We start from the raw sequence: 13,793 nt of genomic DNA, 5'->3' as shown, positions 1-13,793 counted from the left end.
CCTTATAAATGTGCTTTGTTAGACTCATACCTCTGAGAAAATCGCATAGTCTTTTTTGGAGTGCAAGTGCATTACATCATCCCAGAAAAGGGCTAGAGATAAATGTAGGTCGTCTTTTTGACTTTTTTCTTTGTATGAAGCAGCTCTTGATGTGATCAGCTCAGCTGTTTTCTTATGACTTATGACTTAATGACTGTTGTAGATAAAGCTTTTAAAATTTGTACTACCGTAATATTAACTTTTTCAGATTTTGAATGTGCAAAATGAACCATTGTGGAATGACTGGCAGGATCTGAAAAAAGCGTGCACTGATGACCCCCAGGCCATCATGAATATCATTCTGAAAGCAAAGGTTAGGCATCATCATGTGAATTTTGTTGAATTAGAATGCATTAAACTTTGAATAGATAAATTTGTTGAAATAGCATCTTAAAACACCGCTCAATGGAGATTACCTTGGGAGGAAGGATTCCTTTACTCAGTTCTGTGCTACAGAAACAAACACAGATCTGTGTTTAATGTAAAGATTTACATGTAGTCAATAATCTGTAAGTTTAAGTTATAACTCTTACTCTGAGATATAACCTGTTCTTTTCTCTTAGAAATTTGAAGACTTTAATAGCATGGCTTTTGGCATAATACAGGCTTGGTTATTATATAAGTGCTAATACTGTAGATCTGGCTGGCGTTAAAAGTGTGTCTCTAAAAAGCCAACTTGCTTACTGTGAGATGAGAAGATAGTCTCAATGCAGGCCATCACTGACAAAATTGACTATCATCTTCTTCCCCTTGTTGATGTACTTTTTGCGTGTGGGAGAGGAGCCTAAGCTACAGAATTTCTTGGAAAGTTGATCAGAAGTTTGGGTGAAACAACTGTATCGGAGAGGGTAGAGTTTGTCCTTTTATTTTTTTTATTTTTACTTTTTTTTTTTTTTTTAATTCTTTAGGATTATGAGTTGTGTGAGGAATGGGGGCACTTGTATCCTGTTCCGAGAGAAGACTTGATCAACCTTCATCGTGAGCACCTTCTCCACTTACTGGAGATGGGAGACATGGAAAAAGCATTGCAGGTAATAGCAAGACTCTTTCAGCCTTACATCCATAGGTCAAATAAGTTGAGAACCATTTTCTTTGCCTTCTTTGTGTGCGTTTTCATGGCCTTTTTGGTTCCTTCCTTATGAGATGCTATTTGCTTAGATAAGCTTTCAGGATCCTGGCTCTCCCCTGTTCCGCTTAAGTGAAAATCCAGCTTGGCAATCTAGTTGCTGGACCTAATAGCATAAATGTCACTTACATGGAAATACAAGGCCCCTTTTATTTGAAAAATCATAATGAAGCATTTCTGTGCTGCTTAAGCAGAAGAACCAGAAGTGAAACTAATAACAGGACTTGGTCAGTTGTGCTTCAGTGCCCAAATTAGTGAAGTGTGAATCCTTCTGGTCTTAATAATTATGGAGCTGTTGCTAATAACAGAGAGCATAAGATAAAGCGCAGGCTCTTTCAGACTACGTAGCTTTGAAAATATTCTGGAAGCAAAGTGGAGACTTCTAATCACTACACCTTCTGTCCCATTCCTTGCTTAATTTTTTGCTTGCTTTAATTTTAAAAATATTTTGATTAATAAGTGGAGAAAATAGGCAATGAATAGTCTATAAATGGATTATCTAAATCATCCTTATATAAGACACTTGTGCAACTTAATTTGCTTGCTAGACCACTGTAGGGCAATAATCTGTCCGTATAACGGACTGCCCGTTATAAAGGCTACTTTCCAGGAATGTAGTAGGGATTCAGTGTATTTTGTTTGTTTTTGTAGCTTTTACAAAGAATTGAAGACCCTGGTGTTTGCCTTGCCATCAGTGAACAGTCCCTTGACCAGCACCCGAACTTGGCAGCCTCTCACTTCTTGGCCGATTACCTCACAGCTCACTTCTATGCGAATCTGACAACAGCACGCCGTAATGAAATCCAGGCACTCTATATGGGATCAAAGGTGAGTAAAACTCCTGCGTTGTGAGATTAACAGCAATATATAATTATATAAGTAATTTTATAATATATATAATATATATAACATAAAGTCTGTAGATTTTACCAGAGCATTCTCGCCATATCAAGTCTGAGATCCTGAGTCTCAGGATCCAAAGGAAAGTTAGAGATGGCTTAAAACTTCTCTTTCCCTTCTCCATCTTTGCAGTTCCTGTATTTTGAGGTGGTTGTAGCTCCCAATATGAACAGAGCAGTCTTGTGTTTGAGCTGTAGGGAGTGGAGGAATGCACAGGCTAAAAGAAGGTGGGGTGGAATAAAATAAAATTGTGGTGTTTATTGGGACAGTTGCTATCTTTGTCCCAAGTGAAAAAGAAAGCATCCTCAACTTACTCTCTGTGTCAGTAACATCAGGTGTCCTACATATGCCCACCTGTATGGTGGTCTTTGACACTTACATGGCATGTTTCTCCCAAGTGCCTTCCAAAGGTAGACAGTATCACTCCTCTTTTCGGATGGCCATTGCCTTTACAGAAGTCATACAGGTTCTGTGCTCAGCCTGGGAACAGATCCATTAACCAGTAGATTACCTTAGTCAAATGCATTATATGGAAACAAAATGCAGTGCTCTTGGTAATGTGTCCTGGTTTCGGCTGGGATAGAGTTAATTTTCTTCCTAGTAGCTAATACAGTGCTACGTTTTGGATTTAGGATGAGAATAATGTTGATACCACACTGATGTTTTAGATGTTGCTAAGTAGTGCTTACACTGGTCAAGGACTTTTCAGCTTCCCATGCTCTGCCAGGTGCACAAGAAGCTGGGAGGGGGCACAGCCAGGACAGCTGACCCCAACTGGCCAAAGGGCTATTCCATACCATCTGGCATCATGCTCAGTATAGAAACTGGGGGGAGTTGGCCAGGGGGTAGTGATTGCTGCTCGGGGACTGGCTGGATGTTGGTGGGTGGGTGGTGAGCGGTTGTCTCACTTGGGTTTTTTTTTCTGGTTTTGGGTGGGTTTTTTTGTTTTTCCCTGGGCTTTGTTCTCCTCTCTCTCTCTTGGTTATTTTCCTTTTCATTACAATTTATTACTACTATTATTATTATTTATTATTTTATTTCAATTATTAAACTGTTCTTATCTCAGCCCACGGGTTTTCTTACTTGTGCTTTTCCGATTCTCTCCCCCATCCCACCGGCAGGGGAGAGGGCGAGCAAGCAGCTGCATGGTGCTTAGTTGCCGACTGGGGCTAAACCACGACATCATTTCTGTTTTGTTGTAGGACTACAAATAGCAGCTTGCTCCAGTGTGTGCCACAACAGTACTTTGCTGGGCTTCCTGTTTCCTTACTTGTCCCTTTTGAAGACATGATTTAAATTGGAAAGTGTCCACATTAACTGTCCATCTTTAGGAGAATTGCTCTTATTTTTTCCTCTCGATGTTTCCTCAACTGACGGAAGGATAAGGATTGGACTAATATTCTTTTTATAAGCTTATTAAAATAAGAGAATGTGCTCTGCCCTGCTACAACATATTTGTCACAGGGTCACAAAATGCTTTCTACTCTTCAACTGCCTCTGTTTTGTATGAGGCAGTGTTTTATAGAGTAGGAAAGTAGAAGCTAAGTAATTTCTGCAAATCCACTCAGTAATTCTGTAACAGAAGTAGGAATAGGTCTGAGAAGTCTCACCTCCATTTTTTGGCCTCTATATGTTATTCCATTCTCTGTATAAGCTACTATGGTAGTTTCTTGTCTTTAATCTCACTGAAACATGGATTTGAAGGTGTATAATTTTAACATATGCTTTTTTCCTTGTGTCTCAGGTGCTGCTGACTCTGCCTGAGCTCTCCCGTGTTAACTACTTCCACCTCTCCTCCAGGCCACTGCTCATGCTGGAACAGCTCCTCATGAATATGAAGGTGGACTGGGTAGCTGTCGCTGTGCAGACACTTCACCAGCTCTTAGCTGGACAGGACATTGGTTTTACTGTAGAAGACATTGACAATTTGCTCTCCAAGTATGCAGAAAAAGCTCTCAACTTCCCTTTTGCATTAAAAGAAAAGAGATCAGGTGACTGTCTGTGAGAGTGCTGTTTTTCACTTGGGAAAGAAGGGCCAATTTCCCCCCAGAATCATTTCACCAGTTGTGCCACAACACTTTTAGATGTGTGCCTCCAGTCTCCCTGTAGCCCAGAACATGTTCTTAAAGTCTTTGCCTTTCTTGTAAATAGGCGTTCTCAAGGACCAACAGCTTCACAAGTTTCTTCGACTTTCCTCTGTTGCTCCTTTTTGGTGTCTCTTTACTTACGTGATATTGTTCAATTTTATTTCATTCCCTTTTAACAGAAAGTCACTGACGACTTAAGCAGTTCTAAAACCTGCAGCCAACTGCATCCTCCCCCAAATAGAATGGGAATTTAATCTTCCATAGTCTTTCCTCCTACCAGAGTCCTGTTCCTTTTTTCATATAAAAGACTTTTAAACTTGTAGTTCTATTTAACCTTCTCAGCACGGTTCTCCTTTCTGGTTTGCCAATCCCTTCTCGTCCATGTTGTCTTCAATTCTGCTGCATTTGGCGCTCTCCTTTCAGGGTTTTAGAACTGGAACAGCAGAGGGTGCTGCAGATCAAGTGCAGTGCTTTTGTTTCACTGTATTAAAAGCGCATGGCATGTGTACCTATGTGTATCTATTTATACCTACATATATGGTACCAACTTGCTTTATGCTAGTTTCCAAATGTTGACTTCATTTCATGATTTAAAGATGCAGCTCTTGCTAACATAAAAGCATCAGACTTATCTATCTTTTCCTGCCAAATGACCTATAACTTTGCAAGTATGTTCCTTCCACTGCGATGTGAAGCATTTAATATTTGCCATGAGCATCTTGTGTCAACTAATTGTTTTCACATCTGATGCTTATTCTCTGCTCTATTATTCCTGTGCCTATCAGTAGTCCATTGCTTTGATAAGCATCCCTTTCTCTGTGTTTTACATCACTGAATTTTACATAGTTTTTGCATTAATTGTTGTGGGTTAATTTTCTTGAAAACATAGTAATTTGTAATTATATAGCTAGTCCTGTTTTGTGCTGACATTCTTACATACCCCTGTGAATGGATTCCTCTAATCTTCGTAAAAACAGGTAGATGTATGGCCAGTATTCTCTGATTTTTTTTTTTTTTTTTCCTTCCCTTCGTCCTAGATTCTCTGATACGTATCCAAGAAAGTCTCAATCAGGTACTGGAGTGTGAAGCACTGTCTAAATCAGGATCATCAGAACTATCTCCTGTCAGCTTTACTGGTAAGGTTAAGGCCTTGGTGCCACTTTCTTTCAACCTGTTCTTATTTGTTTTATCCCCTATGTATGTGTGTCCCACCACTTAATAGTAACTTGGGTTGCATTTAATGCAGGATAGTAGGTCTCTACAGTTGGGTGCTTTGGGCCCAATTAAAAGAAAACTTAAAGGGGAACAAGAAGTGTATGGCTTTTTGATTTTTGGTAGGTATCTACAAAATGTCTGAAAAATCAGCATTCCAGATCCTACAGAAAAAAACAAGCCAGGACTACATCTGCAGGAAAAAAAAAAATTACCTCTTTGCCACAGCTAGGTTGCTAGTTATTACTGGTGCTGCAGGTTAATCTTTCTGTCTCTTGACTTCCATATTCTCTCTCTGGGTATATAGGCAGAGCTTGTCTGGAGGCCCATCATTGTGGTACTTCTCCCTGTCTTCCTATTCTTTGCTCAGTAACTTTTTTTCCTCTGGATCTTAACTTTGGTTTTACAGTAGAAATCTCATTTGTGATGTATTTTTTTCGTCATTCTTTTGGTCCTTGAATTTTTTTTTTCTAGGATCCGTCTTGTGACCTGAGGGAAATAGCACACCTTGTATTGTCTGAGAGGCTCCACTCACAGTCCTCAAACACAAATAAATAGAAACAAAATAATTTTAAGCCAAAACAACTGAAGAATATTTGTGGCTTAAAAACAACCACAAATCCTTCTATAGGTTCTGTTCAGCATCTAATGCAAGAGATGCACTCTTTGGAGGATATATATTGTGAGAGATGCACAGTCTGTGCACTCAGGGAATGACTAGCAAAGGATATCCTCAGACCTTCAAGGCGCTGGTGATTCTCAGCAAGTGATGGGCCTGAACTAGAGCTGCACAGTGGGTTGTGGTTTAACCCCAGCCAGCAACTGAGCACCACACAGCTGCTCGCTCACTCCCCACCGGTGGGATGGGGGAGAGAATTGGAAGCGTAAAAGTGAGAACTCATGGGTTGAGGTAAAAACAGTTTAATAGGGAAAGCAAAACAAAACAAGGAATTCATTCACTACTTCCCATGGGCAGGCAGCTGTTCAGCCATCTCCAGGAAAGCAGGGCTCCACCATGCGTAACGGTTACTTGGGAAGACAAACGCCATCAGTCCTCATGTCCCCCCCTTCTTTCTTCTTCCCCCAGCTTTATATGCTGAGCATGATGCCATATGGTATGGAATAGCCCTTTGGTCAGTTGTGGTCAGCTGTCCCGGCTGTGTCCCCTCCCAGCTTCTTGTGCCCCCCCAGCCTACTAGCTGGTGGGGTGGGGTGAGAGGCAGAAGAGGCCTTGGCTCTGTGTAAGCACTGCTCAGCAATAACAAAAACATCCCTGTATTGTCACCACTGTTTCCAGCACAAATCCAAAACATAGCCCCATACTAGCTACTGTGAAGAAAATTAACGCTATCCCAGCCAAAACCAGCACACAGTGATATCCTGATCTACAGTTTAGGGTGTCTGAACTTTTCTCTGGTTCTGCATCCTGAACTGAAGACTCTTCTTGCTCTGCCTACTTGAAGTGACAGCAGTGTCTTGGATTGGGCTGTGTAGCTCTTCAGTTTTTCTCATAATGGTCGCCTTAATATCTGTATGTTGTTTCAAAACTTGAGTGCATTGCCCGCTAATGTTCCTTTGCAATCCAGTATCTACTTGGATGAGCGTGAGTTAAGCTTTATTGGAATGGAGGGTTTTTTTTTCTTTTTTAGTTTAGTATTCATGTACACAGAAGGTGGCTTGCAGGGCTGCAATGACATGTTGAACTTTTTTATTAGCCTGTAATGTAACTGGCTCACATCATATAAACAAAGAGCCTATCTAATACTGTAAACTCGATTCAATGAGTATTTCATTGGTAAGGTCAAAGATCCTGAAGGCCAAAGACTTAAACTCCTGCCTCTCTGAACTGATTTCCCCACAGTAGATTGCAAAGGGGACCAGAACAGGGAGGGATATGCTGTTGCTAGCCATACCACACCTCTCCTGAGATAGCAAAGAAAAGTCTCAGTCTTCAGGAATGTCAACACTGGGTATCCTTAAGATTATATTTTATGCTGCATCGCTTTTCGGTATCCATATACCAGGGTATTTTTTTTTCTTCCTCCACTAAGTCTCTACTTATGATACAAGAACAGATGTTGACAAGTTGTCTTATACTTCTCTAATTGTTATGGTAAAGGTCTATTAATATGTACTCTTGCTTATCAGTATTGAAGTACTGTAAGTTTACAATCTTACAATTTTAGCTTAAAGCATATATATTCCTTATGCAATGTTATTCTGCCATGCCTGGTTGAAAGATAATGGTGGTCATTTCGTAAGCCAGAAAGATCTTATAGCCTTAGTAAGTCTGTAGTGTTTTCTGGTATTCAAGACTCCATTAAACAGCTTAAATCCTGTTCCATGTTTTTCTTGGCCTGACTGTTTTTAAGGTGTCACCATATCTGCAAGTCCCAGAGACAGAAGTCTGCAGCAGAATTTGTTTCCTCAAGAATTTGTGCCTCCTGAGAAGCCGCCACCAAAGCAGCAATGGATACCTGATGACACTGAAACAATATGTATGGTGTGCAAAACTGAACGCTTTACTATGGTAAGGAGCAAAAACGAAGTACGGACATTCCTAGAACTGTGACTGTAATATGAACGCTTGCTCATAGTCTGTTTCCTAAGAGACACTAGTTGCTTTAGCAACTTTGTCTGCATTGGTGTAGGCCTGACAAGATTGCCAGTCCTTTGATATTTAACCTTTAGTTTCTATTTAGTGTAGTTGAGGAGACTGGCAACAGTTAGTTCCTTGCAGAAGCCTGTGAAGTGATAGAGCCTAAAGAGGAAATCTGGTCATCAGAGAGGAGACAACTATGAGATCTCAAAAATGTGTAATAATAGCAGTATTAATATTTCAAAAGGCTGTCTAGTTGACTGGCTGGCAAGAAATAACATATGAGCATCATATAATTCAGATTACCAATACAGAAAATGTAACCTTTGCTGTTGGTTGACTTTTCTAAAACCTGTTGTTTCATAGAGTACTTGAGCAACTGCATTGGTGCGCTAAGGGACAAGATTAATTTTGAGTTTTGCAGTGTGCTGGCAGTCTGTTATCTTCTATTGCTTAGAAACAGTACTGTTTTCTCAAAGTATCTGTTGCTTTTGAATTTGCAAGTTACTAAGATGGTGTCAGAAAGACAGCCTACAGCTTCTAACTTTTCCAAGAGGTGATCTAATTAGCACTGTGATCAAAATTGGGACAATTCAAATAGTGGAAACCCAAGACTGCAGCAAACATGTTTTAAATACCTGTCTCTGGATTTTTTTTTTTCTTTGCCACGCCCTCTCCAGAAAGGAATTGTAACAGTAAGAATCAATCATTGTATAGTTCTGAAAAGCCTTATCATGTATAGTGTTCCCTCTCTTCAAATGGGGTAAGTTTTACTCGTGAGTGGAGGCAGATATAGGAGAGGACTTCAGTAAATTCTTTCTGTTGCTCATCCATGACCTCTTTTGCTTAGTTTAACAGGCGCCATCACTGCAGGCGCTGTGGCAGGCTGGTGTGCAGCTCTTGCTCCACCAAGAAAATGGCAGTAGAAGCTTGCAGAGAAAATCTGTCTCGTGTATGCGATCAGTGCTATAGCTACCACAACAGAGAACATCTGCCTGGCTTGGCACAAGACACAAGCATGTAAGTCCTTCCATTCTAGTTCTCCTCAATTTCATGTACACAGCAGAGTACATGAATGGAATGAGAAAGAAATAAGCATTTGAGTTTATCTGGATAACATAATAACATCAGCTTTTTGGCCTCCAGCTTTTGGGATTTTCAGGTTTGGTAGGTGTGGGGATGTTCCTTATGCCTAAGTTTACTTTTCATATTAGAAAGAACACTGGAGAGCCAGGCAACAAAGTCTTTAATTCTTTAAGCATCAATTGATTGTTAAACCGAAGAATTGAATGCTTTGATGCAAAACATATTCAGCACAAACTACTACAGTGTGACAAAGTTTCTTTCAGTTTACTTGGCTTCTGCATTAACATCACATGTTGACTTGCTCTGCTGAACATATCAGTGTTTGAATGTTATTCCATAATCCCTTGATTACGACTCCTTGAACCCTTGGGGATTCAAAAGCAAGTTCATTATTAGATAGGCTTTGAAACTGTCCTTAATAAAAGGGACAGCTGTGGTGACAGATTTTCATGATGTGGTTGCTTTGAGCTGAGAATTGGACTGGAATTCGTTGTGTGTATGTTAGGCCACCTGGTGAAAAGTGCAGCTGAAAAGAGTGACTATTACTCTCTGTGACCCTGTCAAGCCCACTGATACTGCCATAGCTGATACCGCTATCAGCAGGTTTGACAAGGTCGCGGAGAGTAAAACTTACTCTTTTCAGCTGCACTTTCAGCTTCATTTCCTCTTTTCCTAGCAAGCCTGCAGATAGCAGTATCTGCTAGAGCAGTATCAGCAGGCTTGCTAGGAAAAGAGAAATACTGTGCAGATCTGAAAAGGATCCTCTGAAAAAACAAGCAGTCACCTCTAGCTAAACCAGTTTGTGTCAGAATGGTTGCTTACACTGCCAGATTAGGTCAGCAGAGCCTAGCAGTGAGCTTGAATGCCACCTGTCATGTTTTAATTGCTGAAGTGTCTGGGGTTTTTTGTATTCACCCTATTTGTATATCAAAACCAACTAAATCTTAAGGACAGAGAACTGGATGCCAAAAACTTCATTTTAGCTCTGACATATTCTGATACTGGGCAGTTCTTGTTCTCAGTGTCTGTTTTTTTTATGATGTGTGCAACAGTACTATTCCTACAGAAGCTATAAGAACTAATTACTTAGTGTAGTTGAAATACAACAATGCAGAGGCAGGATCTTAGATTTCTAGACAGCAGGGAGTAGAGGCAGGGCAATGGGTTGGAGAGGGCAGGGAGGGAGAGATGTTAGATTTTTGCAAGACAGTATTCTGAAAAGGCTACCTATATTGATCTTTCTTTTAAAACTATGTTTTCTCCAGCGTGCTGGAGTAGGCATGATGTTTCTTTCTGTCATTTTATTACAGCAGAAAAGAAGATCAGGACCAAGTGGAAGGTAAGGAATGGAGTAATGTTAAACTTCAGGGTTTTTTTTAAAGTGCCTGATTAGCAGCAGAGCTAGAGATAGGAAGCTGATACATCTAGTTGCAGCTGAAGGGTGATCAAAACTTCAGGTACAAAATATCACTAATGGTTTTTGCATGTGCAGGCTGAAATTGAGCATTCCAAACTTCCGTGAATGGAAATTGAGATTTAGGAGATATGTCTGAGCCAATACTGAACGTGCTGGATGGGGATTCAAGGAACGAACTGAAAAACAACAGTTGGAGAATGCACTTTGCATACTAGAAACAGTCAGTGAGAGGCTGTGGTATGAGTAGGAATTAATTAGCCCACTACAGAGCTGTGCTGAGTGATCCCCTTTTTACAAACCATGATAGTACAGCTCTGAATGCCACTGCAGTGTGCTGTGGTGTTTGATATCCCATGCTGGCTGGGGGGTAGCACAGGATGAGGTCTGTCTCATGGGTCTGGTTGTGTCCTGCGTTCCATCTCCTATGTGAATATGGACTAGTAATTTCTCTTCAGTGCCTCAATTTCCACATCTAATATCATAACACTTCAGGAATAATAACAAAATTTAGTTGACACTTTCTTTTTCTCTGCTGCTTTTCCTCAGAAGGTATTTACTGTTTGTTGCTTAGTCTGGTGTTTGAGGTGATTCTGCAAAACTTTCCTACACTCACATGAAATTCTGGCAGACCAAAACAGTTATTTGAAGTGCTTATAGCAGTAATGTGAAACATGGTGAAAAATTTACATTTGTGCTACAAAACAAATGAGAATATTTTTCTTTACTTGTCCCTTTTTAAGTATGATGGGCTATTTGAGCTTTTTTTTTTGCTGTTGACAGAAATTTGCTTTACTGCTACCTTTGTTACAAGACTGAAACAGCTGAAATGTAGTTTCTGAGCTGCTGCTTCTGGTTAGATCTTTCTCTTTGCCTGCAGCATTGCTCTACATCACTGGGCCCATAGGATTCATTCAGTAGGAGTGAATAAGAACAGTATGGAAATCCTCAGATTTAAGAGGGAAAGTGTTTTATTTTGCTTTTCTAACTTTGATGAGACTGTCAAGAAGGCTTATGAAATGTTCTCAAGCCTGGCTTATTGTAATTATTCCAGTTTCCAGGTCAATTTAGAAATAGCATGGGGTTTTTTTGTAGGGTTTTTTTTGTTGTTTTTCACCATACAGTTTTAGAGTTACGCAACACTAACAGTCCTTCTGTGAAATCTAGAACAGTGAATTTTGAGACTTTGGTTTTTTAAAGTTTTTCCAGGGACACGAGGAAGTTGATCAGGGGAAAGAGTAGCAAATTAGCATTATTCTCCATTTCTTAGCATTGTGAGATTGGTCATTGTTTTTCTGCCAGGAACCACAATTACAAACTTGAGCATCAGATGATTTGTGCATTCTCAGCTGCACGCAGATGACAGACAATACTTGATTTGTAGCTATTCTGGATTACTAATTCCAAAACAGAAATTTCCTTAATCTGGAGGAAAGAAAAAGGCTTTTCACAGAAATGAAATTTCTTGAATCATTTGATCAAAACTCCAGTTTTCTGCAGTACTATTTTATATGAAAACTTAATGTAAGGAGTTAGCTCATCTTCTCACAATCTTTTGTCTTGAAGCTGCTGGACTGTATGTTCAAATAACCTGAATTCTAAAAAGAAGATACAGGCAATGAAGTCAATTTACCCTTTCTTTTACAACTGGTTCTTCAGCTTCCCTTTTTAGCTGTAACCCACAGCTCTCATATTTCCATTTCCCTCCTACTCAGAAATATTTAATAACTTGCCTGAGGGAAGGCTAAAGAGGGGAGGTTGCTGTGCTTGATGTCCAGTAGGATAAGAGTTGGATAATCATTTGCAGACGTGTTCCTGGAGCCAGGTTTTGGTGACATGGTGTTGGTAACAGTGAGAGTAAGTTTAGGTACAATTTGGCAGCCTGCTGAGGAGTGGAAATGTTTCTGTAATCTGTGTGCTGGACCTGTGATAATGGCAGGAAGTGGCACAATGAGAGGATTACAGAGGACTGTTTTATGAGAGTATAGGAATATTCTGCATTATGTGTCCTTAGCCAAGTTTGTTGCTTCTTGTACAATGATTCTACCTGGTGTTTTCTTTTTGGCTGCAGAAACTTCTAATAATGAATATTCCACAGTGGTGCGAATACCCAAGGCAACTGAGCTTGAATGGATTTTTTCCCTGAATGAAGAAGAGAATGAAATTGTACGCGGTGAATTTTATTATGAACAGGTGAGGTCTGGAGAAAGAGGGTCCAATATAAGCAGTTCCCTGGAGAACTACCTCAATACCCATGTTTGTCTGTCTGTCCTCGATTTGTCAGGCTCCCAGCTCTTCCTTGTGTATTGCCATCCTTAGCCTGCACAGTGACAGCATAGTGTGTGGCCACCAGCTGATAGAACACTGCTGCAAATTGTCCCAAGGGCTCACTAATCCTGAGGTGGATGCTGGTCTCCTTATGGACATCATGAAACAATTGCTCTTCAGTGCCAAAATGATGTTTGTAAAAGCTGGAAGGAGCCAGGATCTAGCTCTCTGTGACAGGTGATTTATCAGATGTTCACTAGGATGTATTGAGGTATTGTCGAGACCATTATGCTTTTTTAATGGGGAGTGGAGGGTGGGAGGGTTGTTTTGTGATTGTACTGTGGACATTTTAAACAAGAAGAGGAGTTCATAATATAAGAATAATGTAAGAGTTCAAATAGTAGAAATTCAAGTAATATGACTACATAATAATTACTGAGAAAATTCTCAGAGTAGGGAGAAATAATTCACAAAGACTGGGATAAATATTCTGCTTCTGATGTTGTGTATCTGCTTTCAATCTTTATTTCAATATAGGATTTTAAACCTGCACTTCCTGAGAATAAGCATTTTACACTTTCCTCAAGTTTTGTCCTACAGAGCTTGAGGTGGCAGGTGTAATATATAAATTTCACACATACTATTTTGATTTGGTATCGAATAGCTGGTGTCCGCAATCAGCGGACTTCCAGTGTTCCACTGAACATGGCAAAAAAACCAGTAAAAAATAGCCTGAATAGGATAGTATGATGGATAGAAAAACCTGATATACTGGTGATTAGGAACCACTGTTCTAAGAGTTGTCTTTGACTGATATAAAGTTCTTTAAGTGTGTGATAATAGTGAAAGTGTATGTATTTGTTTAACCTGTTTGTTTTCTCCTAGCTACATCAGCAAAGTGGATGTGTTGAATATTTTGGTTGCTGCTGCCTACCGTCCAATACCATCTTTGGATCAGATTCTTCTCCCTGCAGCAGTAACAAGATTAAGAAATCGACTTCTAGAAGCAGAGTACTATCAACTAGCTATAGAGGTAATGACAATGGAGGGATGTCAGTGTTA

General features: G+C 40.0%; 1 protein-coding gene across 6 annotated transcripts in view; it reads left to right on the top strand.

The window, feature by feature from the left end:
- The window catches only part of ZFYVE26 (zinc finger FYVE-type containing 26), a 52,831-nt gene that overhangs the window by 26,264 nt on the left and 12,774 nt on the right, over positions 1-13,793 (top strand). For 5 of the 6 annotated variants that reach the window (XM_075502968.1, XM_075502964.1, XM_075502966.1 and 2 more), the window contains 11 exons: positions 248-352; positions 948-1,070; positions 1,817-1,993; positions 3,810-4,056; positions 5,190-5,288; positions 7,737-7,894; positions 8,814-8,983; positions 10,360-10,388; positions 12,535-12,656; positions 12,748-12,968; positions 13,617-13,764. In XM_075502968.1, coding sequence (XP_075359083.1) covers positions 248-352; positions 948-1,070; positions 1,817-1,993; positions 3,810-4,056; positions 5,190-5,288; positions 7,737-7,894; positions 8,814-8,983; positions 10,360-10,388; positions 12,535-12,656; positions 12,748-12,968; positions 13,617-13,764 — 1,599 coding nt within the window. The remainder of the gene's footprint in view (positions 1-247; positions 353-947; positions 1,071-1,816; positions 1,994-3,809; positions 4,057-5,189; positions 5,289-7,736; positions 7,895-8,813; positions 8,984-10,359; positions 10,389-12,534; positions 12,657-12,747; positions 12,969-13,616; positions 13,765-13,793) is intronic. The other variant, XM_075502967.1, reaches the window with a different exon arrangement.

The sequence above is a fragment of the Mycteria americana genome, chromosome 5 (genome assembly GCF_035582795.1).
Source record: "Mycteria americana isolate JAX WOST 10 ecotype Jacksonville Zoo and Gardens chromosome 5, USCA_MyAme_1.0, whole genome shotgun sequence".
NCBI lineage: Eukaryota > Metazoa > Chordata > Aves > Ciconiiformes > Ciconiidae > Mycteria > Mycteria americana.
The sequence above is the reverse complement of the archived record's forward strand: the minus strand, read 5'-3'. Positions and strand labels throughout refer to the sequence as shown.